Below are 12,325 nucleotides of genomic sequence, written 5' to 3'. Positions count from 1 at the left end.
AGCGCTTTTCCCTAATAATTAAAAAAAATACAATTGATAACTGTTGACGTATACGTTAACACCTCGTGTAACTGGCTCGTTAACACCTCGTGTAACTGACTTATAAACGATCTAACTTAACTTAGATAACCAAATTTGGAGTTCATTTCCTGAGTTTATTAAATTTATGCTATGAACGACTGCTATTGATATAATTCATTTTGTCTGGGGACAGGAAGCCTGTGTATATATACATACTTTCTTTAGGATTGTATCTGTCTATGCAAGGTTGAAATACTGCTCTCTACCAGGATCCAACCCCACAACAGTTGCCTAACTTTCAGGTACTTATTTACTGTTAGGAGAACAAAGACATCAGATGAAAGGAAACATACACAATCATTTCTGTCCCATCGGGGAATCGAGCCCGGGATCCCCGATTGTTAGTAGAGAATAGACTAACGTGTTTCCCTAAATTAATTTAAGGGTTCAATTCCCAAGCCCATTTTGTGCGTCTGTAATCTTTTCCACCACCGCCCACAGCATGGGTAAGGAGTAATAAATTTAGAGGTAAGGGGTAATAATAATTATAATTTATTAATTTAGTTAACAACTAAACTAATTATGAAAAGGCCAAGAATACGCCTTATACATACCGTGACTATAGTATAGTGATTAGGAAAAGTGGTGGTGGGGTACGAGGACAACATATAGGGGGCGTGGACCCCCTTCTGGGCCAGCTTCTCAATGGTGGGAGTGAGCCCCCTCTTGAGGTAATCTGCTCGGAAGCCATCAAGGGAGACCAACAACACTGGACGGCGGCCGTAGTCCCTCGGGCAGCGCGCCGCCTCCAGTCGCTCTGGCAGGAGCCCGTCATTTCTGGCGCTCAGCGTCACTCCCAGCACCGTCGCCACCACCACCAGCAGCACCATACAGCACTTGAGGAGACACAAGAACAAGTTGATACATTACGGTTCATGTGGCAAAATGATCACATTTTTTACTACTACATCTCCCACGAGCTTTTGTGAACAATTCATTCCTAAGACATAGCCATTTTGACCTGTTGAGTGGGTGGAGAGAAACACAGCATAATGCAAGCAAGGAGCGTGGTAGTGTTGAGGTAGACGAGGAGTGTGGTAGTGTTGAGGTAGACGAGGAGCGTGGTAGTGTTGAGGTAGACGAGGAGCGTGGTAGTGTTGAGGTAGACGAGGAGCGTGGTAGTGTTGAGGTAGACGAGGAGCGTGGTAGTGTTGAGGTAGACGAGGAGCGTGGTAATGTTGAGGTAGACGAGGAGCGTGGTAGTGTTGAGGTAGACGAGGAGCGTGGTAGTGTTGAGGTAGACGAGGAGCGTGGTAGTGTTGAGGTAGACGAGGAGCGTGGTAATGTTGAGGTAGACGAGGAGCGTGGTAGTGTTGAGGTAGACGAGGAGCGTGGTAGTGTTGAGGTAGACGAGGAGCGTGGTAGTGTTGAGGTAGACGAGGAGCGTGGTAGTGTTGAGGTAGACGAGGAGCGTGGTAGTGTTGAGGTAGACGAGGAACGTGGTAGTGTTGAGGTAGACGAGGAACGTGGTAGTGTTGAGGTAGACGAGGAGTGTGGTAGTGTTGAGGTAGACGAGGAACGTGGTAGTGTTGAGGTAGACGAGGAGTGTGGTAGTGTTGAGGTAGGCGAGGAGTGTGGTAGTGTTGAGGTAGACGAGGAGCGTGGTAGTGTTGAGGTAGGCGAGGAGTGTGGTAGTGTTGAGGTAGGCGAGGAGTGTGGTAGTGTTGAGGTAGACGAGGAGCGTGGTAGTGTTGAGGTAGACGAGGAGTGTGGTAGTGTTGAGGTAGACGAGGAGCGTGGTAGTGTTGAGGTAGACGAGGAGTGTGGTAGTGTTGAGGTAGGCGAGGAGTGTGGTAGTGTTGAGGTAGACGAGGAGCGTGGTAGTGTTGAGGTAGACAAGGAACGTGGTAGTGTTGAGGTAGACGAGGAGCATGGTAGTGTTGAGGTAGACGAGGAGCGTGGTAGTGTCGAGGTAGACGAGGAACGTGGTAGTGTTGAGGTAGACGAGGAGCATGGTAGTGTTGAGGTAGACGAGGAGCGTGGTAGTGTCGAGGTAGACGAGGAGCGTGGTAGTGTTGAGGTAGACGAGGAGCGTGGTAGTGTTGAGGTAGACAAGGAACGTGGTAGTGTTGAGGTAGACGAGGAGCATGGTAGTGTTGAGGTAGACGAGGAGCGTGGTAGTGTTGAGGTAGACGAGGAGCGTGGTAATGTTGAGGTAGACGAGGAGCGTGGTAGTGTTGAGGTAGACGAGGAGCGTGGTAGTGTTGAGGTAGACGAGGAACGTGGTAGTGTTGAGGTAGATAAGGAGCATGGTAGTGTTGAGGTAGACGAGGAGCGTGGTAGTGTTGAGGTAGACGAGGAGCGTGGTAGTGTTGAGGTAGACGAGGAGCATGGTAGTGTTGAGGTAGACGAGGAGCGTGGTAGTGTTGAGGTAGACGAGGAGTGTGGTAGTGTTGAGGTAGACGAGGAGCGTGGTAGTGTTGAGGTAGACGAGGAGCGTGGTAGTGTTGAGGTAGACGAGGAGTGTGGTAGTGTTGAGGTAGACGAGGAGCGTGGTAGTGTTGAGGTAGACGAGGAGCGTGGTAGTGTTGAGGTAGACGAGGAGCGTGGTAGTGTTGAGGTAGACGAGGAGCGTGGTAGTGTTGAGGTAGACGAGGAGCGTGGTAGTGTTGAGGTAGACGAGGAGCGTGGTAGTGTTGAGGTAGACGAGGAGCATGGTAGTGTTGAGGTAGACGAGGAGCGTGGTAGTGTTGAGGTAGACGTGGAACGTGGTAGTGTTGAGGTAGACGAGGAGCGTGGTAGTGTTGAGGTAGACGAGGAGCATGGTAGTGTCGAGGTAGACGAGGAGCGTGGTAGTGTTGAGGTAGACGAGGAGCGTGGTAGTGTTGAGGTAGACGAGGAGCGTGGTAGTGTCGAGGTAGACGAGGAGCGTGGTAGTGTTGAGGTAGACGAGGAGCGTGGTAGTGTCGAGGTAGACGAGGAGCGTGGTAGTGTTGAGGTAGACGAGGAGTGTGGTAGTGTTGAGGTAGACGAGGAGCGTGGTAGTAGTAGCAGTTATAGTGTTCTCCAATAAACATACCAAGCTTCTTTATATCTGGTATTTTTCCTTGGTACCTTAAAGGTTGAGCCAAAGAAAAACTAATATTTATGAGTTCAATATCCATTCATCTGAAGCTTATGTGTTAAGAGTTAACTCTCTCCCTGTGTGCCCTATGGGTCTTATCTTGAGGTTATCTTGAGATGATTTCGGGGCTTAGCGTCCCTGCGGCCCTGTCCTCGACCAGGCCTCCTTTTTGTTACACATCCCCCAGGAAACAGCCCGTAGCAGCTGTCTCCGAGGTACCTGTTTACTGCTAGATGAACAGATGCATCAGGGTCAAAGAAACTCTACTCATTTGTTTCCGTCTCCACCGGGGATCGAACCCAGAACCTCAGGACTACGAATCCCGAGCGCTGTCCACTCAGCTGTCAGCCCCCTTAGGTCTGGCTCTTTCTTTGTTGACTTAAGGCCTAGAATTCATTATTCCGTCGGGTTTAAAAGGAATTAACTTTGTAACTCAGAACCTGCATTGATTTAGAGGAGGAAAATCTTGATGTATTAGTCCCACAATTTTGTGAAAGGGTAAGTAATATTAATCACGAAAGAATACGATGTGTGGTATGAAAAGGCTTATGACATGGTCCCCGGCAGGATATTAATGTAACGAGAAGCTAGCATGCTGGGATGAGGTGACAGAGGTGAATGCGTACTCTAGGCTAGTACCCTGATGCGTACTTGATGCTCCTGTTCGCCTAGCAGTAAATAGGTACCTGGGAGTTAGACAGCTGCTACGGGCTGCTTCCTGGAGATGTGTAACAAAAAGGTGGCCTGGTCGAGGACAGGGCAGAGGGGACGCTAAGTCCCCGAAATCATCTCAAGATATAACTCAAGATAGTAAGGACGCATCTCCAAGCGCTCTCTTTCTCTTGCCGTCCAATTAATCGGATTTATGTTTAAAAATGGTCCATGTCATGATTTCGTCTCCTGCTCTGTAGGGCACTTTCCTTGTGCTGGAGACTGATATTGGCAAGTTAACGAACGAAAGTGATAATTCTGGGAGTGATGATGGCAGTGAAATTGGAAGTATCAAGTCTTAAAGATAAACTTGTAAGCTTCGAAGGCAGCACAACGAAACTTTAACTTGTCTTCGATAAATCATTCATAGAAAACCTGGCAATTAAAGAAAAACAAAACAAGTCTATCTACTCCTGTGATAAATGAAAACTCAGGTGCAACAGAGCTAGGGATAACTACATAAATATACGATGAATGTCTGAAAGAAACTATGAAAATTATATTGCCTGTAAAGGTATATTGCCTCTTAAGTCCAGCAACGAGGAGGCCTGCTCGAGGACTGGGCCGCGGGGACGCTAAGCCCCGAAATCATCGCTAGGTAGCCACCAGGTATAACACAACCAAAACTCCTATGTAATCATATAAGAAGGAAGTTGACAGTAAACATCCATGCGATTTTATACAGATGTATAAAATACTTAGTGGGAATGAAAATGAGAAAATGTTTACATCCCAATCATTTCTAACATTCCAATCACTCATCCATGTCCCTGAGATGTTAGAAAGTTTTCATTTAGCGTAAAAATAGTGGGAAATGGAATGAACTAAAGGAGTAGCTTGAAGAAGCAAACTACATTCATAATTGTAAAAAGCAGATATGATGCAGGAAGAGATCAAGACCTTGATTCATGAAGCATTTACGCAAGTACTTGGGAACGTGTACATCTTTCCTCAATCTTTGACGGCTTTGGTTACATTCATTAAACAGTTTACAACCATGAAAACTTCCCAATCGACTGGTGTTATTGTTATAAACTGCCTTCTGTTGCTTCAGAGCTTATTAACTGTTTAATAACTGTAAACAAAGCCGCCAAAGATCGAGAAAAGATGTACAGGTTAAGTGCTTGCGTAATTGCTTCGTGAATCCGGCCCCAGGAGTCACTGCACTAGACAACTGGCGTATGGAACACAGACCTCACAAGTACGCATACACAAAGACAGGACATTCTATTGGCTGTCAAGTGAAACTTACCGCTCCCAGTATAAAAAGATGGCGTCTCTTCATCTCTGTAAAAGAAGGATATGAAGTTAAGTCATTTGCATTTTAAGACAACTGTAATCTGTTTCAACGGACGGAAACTCTTCAACTTTCATATTTTGAACTAGTTATACTCAGCCACGCGTTGCTGTGGCTCAGCCTCCCCCCCCCCCATCCCCCCCCCTCGTCCTCCCACCCATTCCATATTCCCCCGTCCCTTCGGCCTCCGAACCATTCCCGCCCTCCCCCGTCCCTTTGTCCCGACCATCCCCCACTCCACCGTTCCCTCGTCCTCCTAACCATTCCCCACTCCACCATTGAACATTGACGTGAGCGTTGACGTGAACGGTGACGTGAGCGTTGACGTGAACGTTGATGTGAACGTTGATGTGAGCGTTGACGTGAACGTTGACGTGAGCGTTGATGTGAATGTTGATGTGAGCGTTGACGTGAACGTTGACGTGAGCGTTGATGTGAGTGTTGATGTGAACGTTGACGTGAGTGTTGACGTGAATGTTGACGTGAACGTTGATGTGAACGTTGACGTGAATGTTGACGTGAACGTTGATGTGAACGTTGACGTGAATGTTGACGTGAACGTTGATGTGAATGTTGACGTGAACGTTGATGTGAATGTTGACGTGAGCGTTGATGTGAACGTTGACGCGAGCGTTGATGTGAGCGTTGACGTGAACGTTGATGTGAGTGTTGATGTGAGCGTTGACGTGAACGTTGACGTGAGCGTTGATGTGAGCGTTGATGTGAACGTTGACGTGAGCGTTGATGTGAACGTTGACGTGAACGTTGACGTGAGCGTTGATGTGAGCGTTGATGTGAACGTTGACGTGAGCGTTGATGTGAACGTTGACGTGAACGTTGATGTGAATGTTGACGTGAACGTTGATGTGAATGTTGACGTGAACGTTGACGTGAGCGTTGACGTGAGCGTTGACGTGAACGTTGACGTGAATGTTGACGTGAGCGTTGACGTGAACGTTGACGTGAACGTTGACGTGAGCGTTGACGTGAACGTTGACGTGAATGTTGACGTGAGCGTTGATGTGAGCGTTGATGTGAATGTTGACGTGAACGTTGACGTGAACGTTGATGTGAGCGTTGATGTGAATGTTGACGTGAACGTTGACGTGAGCGTTGATGTGAGCGTTGATGTGAATGTTGACGTGAACGTTGATGTGAGCGTTGATGTGAACGTTGACGTGAGCGTTGATGTGAGCGTTGATGTGAATGTTGACGTGAACGTTGACGTGAGCGTTGATGTGAACGTTGACGTGAGCGTTGATGTGAACGTTGACGTGAACGTTGACGTGAACGTTGACGTGAACGTTGACGTGAGCGTTGATGTGAATGTTGACGTGAACGTTGACGTGAACGTTGATGTGAGCGTTGATGTGAATGTTGACGTGAACGTTGACGTGAGCGTTGATGTGAACGTTGACGTGAGCGTTGATGTGAACGTTGACGTGAGCGTTGATGTGAACGTTGACGTGAGCGTTGATGTGAACGTTGACGTGAGCGTTGATGTGAACGTTGACGTGAGTGTTGAGAGACATTTCTTGGTTTTGATGACGATAGGATTTTTTAAAGAGGGTGTGAGGGAGAGAAGGAGGGTGTGAGGGAGAGAAGGAGGGTGTGAGGGAGAGAAGGAGGGAGTGAGGGAGAGAAGGAGGGAGTGAGAGAGACAAGGAGGGAGTGAGGGAGACAAGGAGGGAGTGAGGGAGACAAGGAGGGAGTGAGGGAGACAAGGAGGGAGTGAGAGAGACAAGGAGGGTGTGAGGGAGACAAGGAGGGAGTGAGGGAGACAAGGAGGGAGTGAGAGAGACAAGGAGGGTGTGAGGGAGACAAGGAGGGAGTGAGGGAGACAAGGAGGGAGTGAGAGAGACAAGGAGGGAGTGAGAGAGACAAGGAGGGTGTGAGGGAGACAAGGAGGGAGTGAGGGAGACAAGGAGGGAGTGAGAGAGACAAGGAGGGTGTGAGGGAGACAAGGAGGGAGTGAGGGAGACAAGGAGGGTGTGAGGGAGACAAGGAGGGTGTGAGGGAGACAAGGAGGGAGTGAGGGAGACAAGGAGGGAGTGAGGGAGACAAGGAGGGAGTGAGGGAGACAAGGAGGGAGTGAGGGAGACAAGGAGGGTGTGAGGGAGACAAGGAGGGTGTGAGGGAGACAAGGAGGGTGTGAGGGAGACAAGGAGGGAGTGAGAGAGACAAGGAGGGAGTGAGGGAGACAAGGAGGGAGTGAGAGAGACAAGGAGGGAGTGAGGGAGACAAGGAGGGAGTGAGGGAGACAAGGGGGGAGCGAGAGAGACAAGGAGGGAGTGAGGGAGACAAGGAGGGTGTGAGGGAGAGAGGGATGAAGACCAATCACAGGAGAGATAAGGTGAAGATGGAGAATGAGTAAGATATAAAGTATAGGAGTCGGTCCAAAGTGGCAGACCAAGAGGAGTGTGGCGTGTGTGAGTGGGCCGCGTTGTTCATGAGCCTGGCTGGCGGCTGCTGGGTGTCGCTGCTGGCCCGCTGCTTACTGCCTGGCTTTTGTCCCCCTGGCGACTGTCTCGTGTGCCTCCTGATCCCCCCTGGCGACTGTCTCGTGTGCCTCCTGATCCCCCTGGCGACTGTCTCATGTGCCTCCTGATCCCCCCTGGCGACTGTCTCATGTGCCTCCTGATCCCCCTGGCGACTGTCTCGTGTGCCTCCTGATCCCCCTGGCGACTGTCTCGTGTGCCTCCTGATCCCCCCTGGCGACTGTCTCATGTGCCTCCTGATCCCCCCTGGCGACTGTCTCGTGTGCCTCCTGATCCCCCCTGGCGACTGTCTCATGTGCCTCCTGATCCCCCTGGCGACTGTCTCATGTGCCTCCTGATCCCCGCTGGCGACTGTCTCGTGTGCCTCCTGATCCCCCTGGCGACTGTCTCGTGTGCCTCCTGATCCCCCTGGCGACTGTCTCGTGTGCCTCCTGATCCCCCCTGGCGACTGTCTCATGTGCCTCCTGATCCCCCCTGGCGACTGTCTCGTGTGCCTCCTGATCCCCCTGGCGACTGTCTCGTGTGCCTCCTGATCCCCCCTGGCGACTGTCTCGTGTGCCTCCTGATCCCCCCTGGCGACTGTCTCGTGTGCCTCCTGATCCCCCCTGGCGACTGTCTCGTGTGCCTCCTGATCCCCCCTGGCGACTGTCTCGTGTGCCTCCTGATCCCCCCTGGCGACTGTCTCGTGTGCCTCCTGATCCCCCTGGCGACTGTCTCGTGTGCCTCCTGATCCCCCCTGGCGACTGTCTCATGTGCCTCCTGATCCCCCCTGGCGACTGTCTCGTGTGCCTCCTGATCCCCCCTGGCGACTGTCTCGTGTGCCTCCTGATCCCCCCTGGCGACTGTTTCATGTGCCTCCTGATCCCCCCTGGCGACTGTCTCGTGTGCCTCCTGATCCCCCCTGGCGACTGTCTCATGTGCCTCCTGATCCCCCTGGCGACTGTCTCGTGTGCCTCCTGATCCCCCCTGGCGACTGTCTCGTGTGCCTCCTGATCCCCCTGGCGACTGTCTCGTGTGCCTCCTGATCCCCCCTGGCGACTGTCTCATGTGCCTCCTGCGACTGTCTCATGTGCCTCCTGATCCCCCCTGGCGACTGTCTCATGTGCCTCCTGATCCCCCCTGGCGACTGTCTCATGTGCCTCCTGATCCCCCCTGGCGACTGTCTCGTGTGCCTCCTGATCCCCCCTGGCGACTGTCTCATGTGCCTCCTGATCCCCCCTGGCGACTGTCTCATGTGCCTCCTGATCCTCCCTGGCGACTGTCTCATGTGCCTCCTGATCCCCCCTGGCGACTGTCTCATGTGCCTCCTGATCCCCCCTGGCGACTGTCTCATGTGCCTCCTGATCCCCCCTGGCGACTGTCTCATGTGCCTCCTGATCCCCCTGGCGACTGTCTCGTGTGCCTCCTGATCCCCCCTGGCGACTGTCTCGTGTGCCTCCTGATCCCCCCTGGCGACTGTCTCATGTGTCTCCTGATCCCCCCTGGCGACTGTCTTGTGTGCCTCCTGATCCCCCCTGGCGACTGTCTCGTGTGCCTCCTGATCCCCCCTGGCGACTGTCTCATGTGCCTCCTGATCCCCCCTGGCGACTGTCTCATGTGCCTCCTGATCCCCCCTGGCGACTGTCTCGTGTGCCTCCTGATCCCCCCTGGCGACTGTCTCGTGTGCCTCCTGATCCCCCCTGGCGACTGTCTCATGTGCCTCCTGATCCCCCCTGGCGACTGTCTCGTGTGACTCCTGATCCCCGCAAGGCTCTGTCCTGAGGCCGTTGCTGTTCCTAATTTATGTGAACGACCTTCCCGAGGGAGTATAAGCTCCTACATGTCACTGTTTCCAGACGATGCAAAGCTGATGAGGGATGTAAAAACAAAAGAGGACTGTAGCAAGTTACAGGATAACCTTAAACTCCAGGAATTGTCAAACAAATGGTTGCTGGAATTCAATCCCAACAAGTGTAAGGTAATGGAGATCGACAAGGGGAAGGAGAGACTGGAAGGCACAAGAATCAGGAAGATTTGTGAGTGGATGCAGTTTTAAACCTAACACCAGAGGTACACACAAACAGGATAACATCGGCAGCATGTGGGATGCTGACACATATAAGAACATAGTTTAGAAACCTTAATCAGAACTCTTTCAAGGCAATCTACACAACATTTGCTAGACAATACTGGAATATGCAGCACAGTCATGGATCCCGCACCGTGTCAAACACAGTCATGGATCCCGCATCGGGTCAAACACAGTCATGGATCCCGCACCGTGTCAAACACAGTCATGGATCCCGCACCGTGTCAAACACAGTCATGGATCCCGCACCGGGTCAAACACAGTCATGGATCCCGCACCGGGTCAAACACAGTCATGGATCCCGCACCGTGTCAAACAGTCATGGATCCCGCACCGTGTCAAACACAGTCATGGATCCCGCACCGTGTCAAACACAGTCATGGATCCCGCACCGGGTCAAACACAGTCATGGATCCCGCACCGTGTCAAACACAGTCATGGATCCCGCACCGTGTCAAACACAGTCATGGATCCCGCACCGTGTCAAACACAGTCATGGATCCCGCACCGGGTCAAACACAGTCATGGATCCCGCACCGTGTCAAACACAGTCATGGATCCCGCACCGGGTCAAACACAGTCATGGATCCCGCACCGTGTCAAACACAGTCATGGATCCCGCACCGGGTCAAACACAGTCATGGATCCCGCACCGTGTCAAACACAGTCATGGATCCCGCACCGTGTCAAACACAGTCATGGATCCCGCACCGTGTCAAACACAGTCATGGATCCCGCACCGGGTCAAACACAGTCATGGATCCCGCACCGTGTCAAACACAGTCATGGATCCCGCACCGGGTCAAACACAGTCATGGATCCCGCACCGTGTCAAACACAGTCTTGGATCCCGCACCGTGTCAAACACAGTCATGGATCCCGCACCGTGTCAAACACAGTCATGGATCCCGCACCGTGTCAAACACAGTCATGGATCCCGCACCGTGTCAAACACAGTCATGGATCCCGCACCGTGTCAAACACAGTCATGGATCCCGCACCGTGTCAAACACAGTCATGGATCCCGCACCGTGTCAAACACAGTCATGGATCCCGCACCGTGTCAAACACAGTCATGGATCCCGCACCGTGTCAAACACAGTCATGGATCCCGCACCGTGTCAAACACAGTCATGGATCCCGCACCGTGTCAAACACAGTCATGGATCCCGCACCGGGTCAAACACAGTCATGGATCCCGCACCGTGTCAAACACAGTCATGGATCCCGCACCGTGTCAAACACAGTCATGGATCCCGCACCGTGTCAAACACAGTCATGGATCCCGCACCGTGTCAAACACAGTCATGGATCCCGCACCGGGTCAAACACAGTCATGGATCCCGCACCGTGTCAAACACAGTCATGGATCCCGCACCGTGTCAAACACAGTCATGGATCCCGCACCGTGTCAAACACAGTCATGGATCCCGCACCGTGTCAAACACAGTCATGGATCCCGCACCGTGTCAAACACAGTCATGGATCCCGCACCGTGTCAAACACAGTCATGGATCCCGCACCGTGTCAAACACAGTCATGGATCCCGCACCGGGTCAAACACAGTCATGGATCCCGCACCGGGTCAAACACAGTCATGGATCCCGCACCGTGTCAAACACAGTCATGGATCCCGCACCGGGTCAAACACAGTCATGGATCCCGCACCGGGTCAAACACAGTCATGGATCCCGCACCGGGTCAAACACAGTCATGGATCCCGCACCGGGTCAAACACAGTCATGGATCCCGCACCGGGTCAAACACAGTCATGGATCCCGCACCGTGTGAAACACACCCAAATTGAAAACGTAAGAGGGTTAAGCTACGAGAAAAGCCCATTGAAACTTAATCTCACAACAGCATAGAAATAACTGAGGGAATATGATCACAACATACAAGATACAACGGAATTAAGTAAGGTGAACAAAGCTAGCTTCTTCAGATTGAGTCAAAGGAATGTAAGGAAATACATTCCTGTACTACCTATACCCAAAACAAGTAGTCAACAAGTAGAATGCACAGAAACAAATTGTGGAAGCCACCTCCATCCAAAACTTAAAGCCAGATTTGACAAAGAATTTGAATACCAAAATAGTTAAATTGTAATGGAACAGATACAACACGGCCGCAGGCCGGGCATAAGAGATAAATCTCCCTCCACCATAGACCTTACTGCTAGGTAAGCGCGCGGGCACGCACGCACACACACACACACACACATACGGTACCGCACATGAGACTGCTATACAAACTTGAGAGGCAGGCAGGAGTAAGCGGAAAGGCCCTAGTATGGGTGAAGAACTACCTAACAGGAAGGAGCCAGAGGGTAATGGTAAGGGGCGAAAAGTCGGACTGGCGAACAGTAACAAGTGGAGTACCTCAAGGATCGGTGCTGGGACCAATCCTCTTTCTAATTTACGTAAATGATATGTTTACAGGAGTGGAATCATACATGTCGATGTTTGCAGATGACGCAAAATTAATGAGAAGAGTTGTGACAGACGAGGATTGTAGGATCCTCCAAGAGGACTTAAACAGGCTGCAGAGATGGTCAGAGAAATGGCTACTGGAGTTTAACACCAGTAAATGTAAAGTTATGGAAA

At 51.4% G+C, this 12,325-nt stretch overlaps 2 protein-coding genes across 5 annotated transcripts in view; one reads left to right on the top strand and one right to left on the bottom strand.

Annotated features, from left to right (window-relative positions):
* LOC123772504 (venom phosphodiesterase-like) overlaps window positions 1-12,325 on the bottom strand; it is a 149,588-nt gene that overhangs the window by 60,380 nt on the left and 76,883 nt on the right. For all 4 annotated transcript variants that reach the window (XM_069325929.1, XM_069325927.1, XM_069325930.1 and 1 more), the window contains exons 2-3: window positions 5,109-5,143; window positions 636-917 (exon numbers count right to left, since the gene is read on the bottom strand). In XM_069325929.1, coding sequence (XP_069182030.1) covers window positions 636-917; window positions 5,109-5,141 — 315 coding nt within the window. In that variant the 5' untranslated portion in view covers window positions 5,142-5,143. The remainder of the gene's footprint in view (window positions 1-635; window positions 918-5,108; window positions 5,144-12,325) is intronic.
* LOC138365695 (uncharacterized) lies at window positions 5,159-9,686 on the top strand. Its single transcript, XM_069326187.1, has 3 exons — window positions 5,159-5,163; window positions 5,449-6,722; window positions 9,487-9,686. Exons 1-3 carry the CDS (start codon window positions 5,159-5,161, stop codon window positions 9,684-9,686), a joined length of 1,479 nt encoding a protein of 492 aa, XP_069182288.1.

This window comes from Procambarus clarkii, chromosome 17 (genome assembly GCF_040958095.1).
Source record: "Procambarus clarkii isolate CNS0578487 chromosome 17, FALCON_Pclarkii_2.0, whole genome shotgun sequence".
In the NCBI taxonomy this organism is placed as follows: Eukaryota; Metazoa; Arthropoda; class Malacostraca; order Decapoda; family Cambaridae; genus Procambarus; species Procambarus clarkii.
The sequence above is the reverse complement of the archived record's forward strand: the minus strand, read 5'-3'. Positions and strand labels throughout refer to the sequence as shown.